Here is a 10,630-nt window from a genome sequence, read left to right as displayed (position 1 = left end):
TCAAGGTCAATCAGTAAAAAAAGTATATTAATCTCAATAACTTTAAAAAGTTAGTCCCACTCAAAATTCAACAACTTTATGATTGATGACATTTTGTTGAAAAATTAAGTAATATCAAGTTAACCCTAAAAATCTTTATCCAAGTTTCATACAATTAGCTTACAAAAAAAAACGTTTCACAATATGTCTACGTTTATATTGTAATTAAAACATTCGTTTTTTGTGATGTGTTTATAAATAGCATGTAACAGTAACAATTTTTATTAAACATCACTCATCAATTTTAAATGTCAAAAAATGTATGCAAACATTGATAATTAGGAACTCTCTAATAGCAACAATTCAAATTCAAAAACTAACCACCAGCATTTTCTAAACATCAAATATTACATTTGTATCACATAACATATACAAAAAAAATCAGTCACTTAAAGCTAACATACTGCTTTGACTGTACTAATGTCTTCTATTAATATTAATATAGCTTTACAATATTCCTGGCCAACGTAATATTATAAAGCCATTACACATACACATGACTGCCTGTGAACATAATTTATGGAGAAATTATATGATTTAGAGCTTGACATCAACAATAATGCAAAATATAAACAAATACAGAAACAGCATCACAGTATATAGAAATACAGAAAAAATGGTTAAGTTCACTGACAGGAAAAGAAAAATATGAGGCCAAAGTTGCAGACAAATAGCTTTGACCAATATCATTTAAAATTGTTTTAACAGATATATACCAAGATTCAAATTAAGAGAAACAGAAGTATAGACAATACTCGAAATAATTATGGAAACACATGGGTGAATTACACACACAAGTCATAAACAATGAGTATTTAAATTTTAAATCTATTGCAGTAGACAATATCAAAATGCTGCTACAACGAGGGTCAAAACAATTTATTAGACTTTAACAAGAACAGAAATCTATAATAAAACTTCCAAACAATAGGAATACAAATTTTATTACTTAAAAATCCAAAACAATAAACCCATGTCTGGTGAGAACTTTATAAAAATGTTAATAAACAATACAACATAAATATCAATGTTATTAATTTTAATAAATAAAAAATTAGAAAAAAGAATCAGAAGAAGAAAAAACACAATATTCCAAAATTAAACCACCTCTCAAGATCAATAACAATATCGAGCAACAATCAATAACAATGAGTTCTAACTATATCTTGTGAACTAACTAGTTTAAGAATCAAATGTTTTATTTAGTGGTCAGACCATGAGGTTACATCACACGTGACCAGCTAATTTACATAATCTTTTACAAGTTTAACATCTCTACGTCACCATTAGGGGAAGCTTGTGTCAGTTTCATAACAAAACATACTCAAGTTCAATGTGCTCTAGCTAGAAGGTGAGTTAGCACTTTCATGCAACTAAAACTTCATAATAGAACTGTGCATTATAAGGAATTATAAATGAATGATAAACAAAACCATACAATAAAAGTAGAATTTGCTATCTTACACTATAATTAATACAGTTCACAATCATAGAAAAGAAAAGCAAATATGTGTAGGTTATAACATTTACCTAAGTACAGTAGTACATCTCTAATTGCATTATTCTGGTGCCACCTGACATTGTCTTGACTCGCAAGGAAGAGCTGCAGATCAACAGTGAGAGACAACATTGCTGATAAAAGGTCTTCATAACAAGGACTTGATAAAAGCTAAAAAAAAAAACAGAAAAACTTTAATTTAAATTGTGAGAAAGTAATTTGGAATGCAATTTGAAACAATCTTTGCTTTACAGCTATAAACCATACTAAAATATTAATAATAGTGAATATAGTAATAAAGAACCTGTATTCAATAAGACTACTAAAAAATAAATATGAAGGAAACAGACTTTGGGTAGAACAACTTTCATATTTAATAAGTTATTGAAATCAAGAATAAAAAAAAATCCAAAATAACAATACAATAAAGAATTCGAGAACTATTTGACTTAATTATATGTATCTCGTATTGTTCAAACTGAAAACATTTTTTTAGTTAAAGATCAGACAACTTATTTTTTATTAAAATTCTTAAATATAACAACCAACCTTCTTCAAAGCAGAGTTTTTGACATGAAAGTGCAGGAAGAAACTTGTCATTATTTCATACAACTTCTCTGATCTATAAAACATCAGAAAGTCACTTAGTAATATAACACATCATCAAACTCTGTCATGACAACACAAATTAGCAATTAAAAGCATATAAACAATTGACTTTATTCCAGAAATTAGCTTCAAAAAATTTTATTTTATGACTCAAAAATTTAACTATTAAAATTACACCAAATGATGCATATATTAAAGCTAAAAATCCAAAATAAATTTGCTTTGTAATTTGAGGAATTATATGGTGGTGGCAAAAGCAAGGATTTGTAAAAATCTCATGATTAAAAAAAAAGTGAAGATTTTGTGTTTTTTGCATTTGTATGAAAACAAAAGCAAAAAATACAAACATAAAACTGCATTAAACCTTTCACTAATAATAATCTAGCGAGTTTATTCAATCATATTCTAATTCTTCATTACCGACAAACTGTATCTAAATGAAAGAAGATCCGCTGAAGAGAAAGTGAGAAACCAAGGTATAAAATCATATTCTTGCTAGTACTGAAGTTTTTTAAAGGAGAAATATGAAGCTAATAGCCATAAAACCAGTAAAATAATTCAATGACTAAAATCAACAAGAAACTTCCTTTAAGTAAATTTTCTAGTTATTAGCTCAATTCTATACACATTGACATAAGATAACATGTTCCATTCTCACAGAGATTCAGATAAAAAATAACAAATTATCTCAAAATTGAAGCACAAGACTATAAAAATTATTCACAGAATGTTTTTGGCTTTGGTTTTTCATCATAAAATGTCTGAGTAAGATATACAGTGAGAATGAATATATTATATTAATATGATTTTGGAGCACATTATGTCATTGCAATACGTCTACACATCCAGTCATATTCCATCTAATGACCATATATGTTAACAATAGCCTTGTAGCATAGTTTCCATTGCAAAACACTCCACTGTAAGGCTGTTGGGATAATAAAAATACACTACTCCTCCCTCCAAGCTTTCTGAAATCCATCTTGATTCCAAGAATGATGGCTTCCCAGTTCCCATTTCAGCAGTTTGTTTGTTTGTTGAATTTTACACAAACTACTCAAGGGCTATCTGTGCTAGCTATCCCTACTTTAGAAGTGATAGACTTGAGGGAAGGCAGCAAGTCAACACTACCCACTGCCAACTGTTGGACCACTCTTTACCAACAAATGTTGAAAAGTAGTTCTAATTTTATATTGGCTTTGACTTTCACATGACTTTCTGATTTGCATATTAAAAATCATTTAAAATAATGTAATCAAACCTCTGTATAGGCATGCATTGAATTGTGTGTTTGTACATTATTACTGTACAGAAAACATTGTTGTGGTAAGTTATGAATATATATTCTAGCTGTTTATTGGATGTTAATGGAACTTTACCTTTTCACTTGACGCAACTGGATACACCTATCAGCTTCAACACTGGCCTTTCTAAAATAATAACACACAAGATACAAATAACAAAATAAACTTTAAAATACGTTGTGAAGACTTCAAAAAATTGTTTAAAGAATTAAATGTTGACCAATAGCTCTAGTTGTAATCTGTCCAAGATGGTCTAGTAGGTTCAAACACATGCAGAACAAAAACTTGCAATTAAAAAAATATATATTAAATTAGCTTGTTTATTAAACCCATGCTTTAGCCTTGTATATTTCTGCAGTTTCAGAGATATAAAGTGAGTAGAAAGTAAATAAAATAAACTATTACAGATAGAACTAGTGGAATCACAGAAAATTTTCATAACAGGTTCAATTCTATTTACACAGGCTTACACAGTAATTGGTGGTCAGTTATTTTAATGCTTCTGCAATACCATCAGCTAAGTGAATATTAAGCTTCAAGAAACATTTTTAATAAAATAATGCATTTGTGATTAAAAACAATACTGAATATAAAAAAAATGACTTTTGCCAGTGGTGTAACAACTTCCTTAAACTCAGAGCATTCTATTTATCACACATTACAGATCAAAATATCTGAGGTTTCAAGCACAATTAAATAAGTTAACATTAAGGTGCTTTAAATTGCAAAAAAAACTCATAATAACCAAGTTGGAAGGAAAGTACTATTACTACTAATAACATCATAGATTTTAATTTAGATAATCATAAAACTGGGTGCTACTATAGCATGCAATCTACAAAAATATTGTCAGAATATAAAATACAATCTTTTTGTCAAAATAAAAAGTTTTTACATGTATTTCTTAATAGTATAAATGTATACTGTATTGTTGTTGGGCTTAGGATTCTGCGACTTGTTAGCGATAAATTCAACAATAAAGAAACAGCTCACACTTCACTTGTTTTCAAAATAATATATATATATATGTATGTATGTATGTATGTTATTTTGAAAACAGATGAAGTGCGAGCTGTTTCTTTATTGTTCAATTTATATATATTCGGAACAAGTTACATGTATTTACAACAAAGTCTTCACACTATACCTATTACAGGCATATCATAAACATTATATATGTAGTTTTCTTCTTGTCAAAAAGTCTACTTAGGCCTATTCAATTACTTTAGAATTGCAGTTGACATGCCAAACTATCTTCTCTATTACTATCGCACTAGTATTCTATGTGTGATTCACTTACAACTGTTGTACGAGCGACCGTAATCGTTTGGTCTTCTTTCCTCGAAATATCCCCTGTTCCTTTTGTCAAAGTGCACTTGGGCTGATTCAATTATTTAGAACCATGCTTTGACGGAATAAATTATTATTCTTAGCTCCTTTTCTACTGTTAGTCTTACTCTAACATATTAAATGTTATGCCTGTGTCAATCATTAGGCCTATCACTACTTTGGTAGTTAACTTCATGCCAAACTATTCCTTGGCCTGTAACTTTACACTTTTTTGCTATTTTCTGTCTGCTGTTTTTGCTCGTTTCACACAATTTATATCTTTATCACTTAATCGTCTTCCCCCTTCTATATTCTCGATGTCATTGTATTGCACGAAACGTTCGAAAGACTCTAAATCAATGAATTATTAACAAAACTTCCAACAATTGTCTGCCTTTAACTGAACAATAATAAAATATTCACTCACAAAAATAAATTAATCACTAATATCTAAACTAAACAGTCTTTTATACCATAGCATAAAGTCCACACTGTTTGAATGATTCATTAAAACATAATTTCTTGCCAAATCATTTATATATATATATATATCCACATTTTTGTTCAGCAAATAATATTAATTTAATAAGTTGCGTGTTCCAATAAAGTACCTTAAATCTAGGTTATAATTGTGCTAGTTTTGATTGTTGGAATTTATTTCATTCCGATTATATTTGCCCCCAAAACTTTATGTAATGGTATTTTGTACTTTATCAGCTTAAAAGCATTATTTATAATAACTGGCACCAATTGTAAATAAACAAAAATTAAAACAGTGATGATGATAGTATCTGTGTAGATGACACGCTATAGTGTAAATATCTTTGTAGACTGCACGCTATAGTAGAACCCACAGATTTCGATGACTTCAAAAATACACGTTTATTACAAGGAACACAAAAAATGGAAATTTCTCATTATGAAAGAATTTGATTTATATTTTCAAGCCTCTGTTAATGCTGACATACTCATCTGACCTTCCCATTCATGTATAAAGCTAAAAAAACTGAAAATGGTGTCTTACATAAGGCTAAATGTGGAAAACAATTTTTAACCTCAAAATGATATAGAATACCAGGAACTTACTGAAGAAGTTTAAGTAAGGCTGTATGTAGATCCACAGGAACAGAATTCCCAAGACATTTTAGAGCTAACTCCTCCACTTCTTTCCACCAAGGATCATTCTTCTTTTTCTCCATTTCATTTGTATCCATGATAAACTTATTAATGAAATAAGAAATTCACATGACAAACCATTGCCAATCTGCAGACCAATGGTTTAGAAACTGTGTACTAAATCAATGATGGTGCCTACACATATGATTTTTCAATGGTTGTTTGAAATATTTTCATACTTGCAAACAAATAAAAAAAAGATCCACCTCAGTTTAATATACCATAACCTAGACCTTGCATCTTTATAAATAATTGGGTTATTTCACTCAGTACTACACACAAAACAATGCATGCAGTTCAAAATCAAACACTGACCGCAGGTACAAACTCTCCTTGCACCCTTCACTAAAGCTACACAGTCAGTGCTATTTGTTGAGTAGATTTGATCAATAAATTAGTATGTTGCTCTTCAAAAATTGGTATGTAAAAGAAAAAAAAACAAACTTGGCAGCAGGGTTTGCCAGCCAATTGCACAAATAGTCTATTATGCAGCTTTTGTACTTAACAACAAGCACAAAGCAATATTTAAATTTCTTGGAAGTTAGTTAAATTAAAAATAGTAATAATAATCAGAAATCTTAATTTAGATTAGTTGATTTTTTCCTGACAATTAATTTAGTCATAACTTTGATTAATCAACTTAAATGTAATTTCAATTAATACATTACATGACACTAATCAATCTAATCACTGCTCATAGGTTAGGTAGTCAATTAAAATGCCCAACTCTACTCTTAACAGTAAAATAAATTAATGCAGCATGTAGGACAAGTCAAAAACAGTTATCTTAACCCTTCTGGAGCCAGTGGGCAGCTCTGCGAGGATCAAGAGAACATCGGATTTTGCAGTAATTCTAATGCTATTCCAAAAACAACTTTTAAAAATATCTAAGCGGGTTGGACAGTAAATAACAGATCTCAGCCTTCAAACAAGATAGAATCAATGGATAAACATGGATGGATGGAAAACATTCTTGTCTGTATACTTATAAAGTGAATAACACTTGGCTATGCAGTAATGTACAATTTCTTAAAAAAGTGAGTAATGGAAAACAAAGGATTCTACTACAAAGTTTACAAAACTTAGAAACAAGTCATAAACCTAAGTTGTTGTTTTTTACACATTCTTTTGACTGTTTTTGTTCCAAATAGCTTTTTTGTATTATTTGTATTTTAAAACTACAAAATATTCCTACAAGAGAAGATACAAGGCAAGGATATTTAGGACTTACAAGTAAGGTACACTTGTGGTTCTATGATGGCAAAATTTTCGGAAGAAAAAATTTTCTTGTTATTCACGTGTATTAGTAGATATATTATTACTCAACTCATACAAGTACAAGAACTCATTAGTTATTGAAAACAAACTATAATTATTAAAGAAAAATTGAGGTTAACCAAAAATATAGTAAACAAATATTGCCTATATCAGTACAGTCCTAAGATGAAAGTACATAATATTTTTGTACCAGTCAATGCTTTTATTATTCGTCACTGTTTTATGTCAATTTTTCCAACTACATAACTACTTCAACAGGTTAACATAAGTAACATAAATTAATGAAAATAAAACACGTCAGACCTAAACTGGGTATATACAATGGAACTTTTTGATCAATAATATTATTAAAAAAATACAGTTTTATTTTTCTATTTCATATTTTTTAACTAGTTACTTTCTTTTATATGCAAGAGGTTATATGAACAGTTGAGAAAATGAGCTTACCATTATTAGAACAACATACAAAAAACAATTACAGATTTATTGAAAAAATAAACTTATTGGATACATTTATGTGATTTTAAGCATAAAATAAAATATAAAAACTAAAAATAATAGAGTATTTAATATTTTTAAAAACAAGTTTCAAAACAAAACTTCACAACCTACAAGATGACACAAATACTAAACCAAATTAAATAATTTTTTTCCAAACAAACACTATATATTACACAGAAAATTTTTACCAAATGTCATACAATTAGGTTAAACATTTTAAGTGTGAGAACAAAACAAATGGGTGCACATCAACATGCCAGTCCAAATAGGGTTAATGTTGCTCATCATGTTAACACAAATAGAAATCAGTATTCATTAGGAGCTAGAACTTTATAAACAATCCATTAAATAAACTAAAACTACATTGTTATCTTCACATCATTACAATGTGCATAAAGTTAAATGGGTCTTTTTCTCTCTGATCTAATGCTGCCATCAGGTAAGTAACAAGGGAGGTAATAAAAATTGTCCAAGTAATTATAGGCCTATTAGTCTTACATAAGCTGTGGGAAACGTTTTGGAAAATCTGATAGAAGATGCTTTGCAAAGTCATTTAACAAAGTTTAGATCTTTATTAGACAGTCAATATTGTTTCACTAAAGGAAAATCTTGCCTTACAAATCTTTTGACATTCTTTGAAAAGGTTACAGTTGTAGATTCAGTATATCTGGATTTTCAGAAAGCATTTGACAAGGTGCCATGTAAAAGGCTTGTAAAAAACATTATCTCTATAGATGTGAGGGGGAAAAGTTAGCTAATTGGATAGAAGATTGGCTGGATGGAAGAAAACAGAAGGTTGTTATAAATAGTTTAGTCAAATTGGATTAATGTCACAAGTGGGGTACCTCAGGGCTCAGTTTAGGACCTTTGGTCTTTTTTATTTACATCAATAACATAGATGAAGGAATGGTCAATAAAGTACTTATATTTGCTGATGATATTAAGGTCTTGGGTGTTATTAGTTGTGAGGAGGATGTTGCTGCTTTGAATTATAAGTATAATTTGAATGAGAATAACCTTAACAGTGTCATAAAAGAAAGGGATCGTGGTGTAATGGTTGATCAGTCTCTTAACTCTTTCAGCACAGGCTCGGTTTCTGCCATAACTATTTTGTAATTGTTATAATTTTCATGCTATAACTTTCATTAGTAAACATATGTTAACAAAATTTGGTAGATTATCAGTAAACATTGCAACACTTTCATACTCAAAATAAAAATTTTTTTTATTAAGTCTTAAAGTTTGTAAAGCTATGCTTTTTTCATGCTTTTTTTTTCTTTTCACATGTTGTCTATCCAACATGCAAAGTAATTTTCATTTTAAGATTAAAAATATTTTATGCACCAAAAAATTTTCAAATTTCACATGAGAAATCTTTATAATGTCCAGATAGTTATCAAATATTTCTTAAGAAAAAACTTTATATATTATCTGTTATTTTCAGTAATGAATCTCTGTACAGCTTCAGTAGATTTGACGGATCTCATAACCACCATAAAAAATTAGTAAATAAATATAAATTATGCCTCTTTCATTCTAGAATGACAACAGATTATAACACAAAAACCTAAATGTTTAGACTAAATATCTTCAATCTCATAACATTATACATTTATATATATTTATTATTTTTATTAAATTGACCTTTCAGCCAGGCCTAGCTAACAATACAGAAGTTACAATGATGCAGCACTCATGTTAGGATATCCAATAATATAAAACTGACCTTCAGTCTTTACAAAGTGCTATATTATGAGAATAATGTCAGATGAGAAGACAAGTTTAAGATTTGAAAAAGACAGGCTAGGCACCAGTTAAGTGTTAAGACAGTTGTATTTTTTTTCAACAGGGTGATTGACTTACACTTACAGAATAAATTAGCATTAGTAGTAATAAAAGCCTGTACTTTACAAATTACACTTACAGGAGTTTAATAGAGGAATCAATGATTTCATGAAAAATTAGTGGTAGTTTTTCTTTTCTCAAGGGTGGGTATGCAAAGAGAGCCTTGAAAAACCAAATATAGTCCCTTATTGAAGATATCGTAAATTGTAAGACATGTTTGTTACATAAATGTGATAGATTAAAATTTTGATACTACCATCAACGTTATATTAATAATATTAGTATTACTACCAATCAATCACTATTGATTATCACAAATATTGTGATACTATATCAATTTTGTTTGTTTGTTTTGTAGATTTTATTACACTAAGCCTAACATTGACCAGTATTAGTAAGTACTAGTAGTGATGTACTACTAATCATTACAAAATTATATGTAACATACGTCATCATAACTTAGATTATAACTTACAATTACATTGATGATCATTATATTATAGCTATTACATGATTAATACATTTACGAATGATTGCCTTAAAAGTTAAAGTGAAGTTCAACACGCCAAATCCAGCCATATTTACCCTAGAACTAAGTAATTCAGACTTGCACTGGTTGTACGGTGTCACTACGCTACACTGCATGCATGTTAGTGTTACCGCTGTATCTACAGAGTACAGTACAAAATTTTAAAGTTGGATTCTAACTCATTTGTTTACTGGTCCTGGCAAACCCCTATAAATTAATGCTTACTACTCTTGCTTTGAAGTTTGATATTAATTATAATAATACAAAATAAATACTCTAAAATGTATTTAATAACATTTCATAAACAGTTTTAGTGTAAATGCTAATCACATAATACAAAACGCTGATAACCGAATACCTTATATCCACCACGTGTTGCCTTACACTGACTACCACGATTCTACTAAACGTAGAAAGAGAATCAATCATTTAATTCATTTAAAATATGATTTTCTCATTGAACTAAAGTAGCAAATGTACACGTTTAAAAAGTTGCGGAAATGTACAGTTAATAATATTCTT

General features: G+C 29.0%; 1 protein-coding gene across 3 annotated transcripts in view; it reads right to left on the bottom strand.

Moving 5' to 3' along the window:
- Nucleotides 1-10,328, bottom strand: part of LOC106462733 — a 22,597-nt gene extending 12,269 nt beyond the window's left edge. The window contains exons 1-5 of one of the 3 annotated variants that reach the window (XM_013922679.2): nt 10,165-10,328; nt 5,866-5,999; nt 3,526-3,576; nt 2,087-2,159; nt 1,570-1,708 (exon numbers count right to left, since the gene is read on the bottom strand). In XM_013922679.2, coding sequence (XP_013778133.1) covers nt 1,570-1,708; nt 2,087-2,159; nt 3,526-3,576; nt 5,866-5,999; nt 10,165-10,224 — 457 coding nt within the window. In that variant the 5' untranslated portion in view covers nt 10,225-10,328. Of the gene's footprint in view, nt 1-1,569; nt 1,709-2,086; nt 2,160-3,525; nt 3,577-5,865; nt 6,000-10,054 lie in introns of all 3 variants that reach the window. The other 2 variants (XM_022390061.1, XM_013922680.2) reach the window with 2 other exon arrangements.
- Between the last annotated feature and the right edge of the window lie 302 nt (nt 10,329-10,630).

The sequence above is a fragment of the Limulus polyphemus genome, unplaced genomic scaffold (assembly GCF_000517525.1).
Source record: "Limulus polyphemus unplaced genomic scaffold, Limulus_polyphemus-2.1.2 Scaffold1233, whole genome shotgun sequence".
NCBI lineage: Eukaryota > Metazoa > Arthropoda > Merostomata > Xiphosura > Limulidae > Limulus > Limulus polyphemus.
The sequence above is the reverse complement of the archived record's forward strand: the minus strand, read 5'-3'. Positions and strand labels throughout refer to the sequence as shown.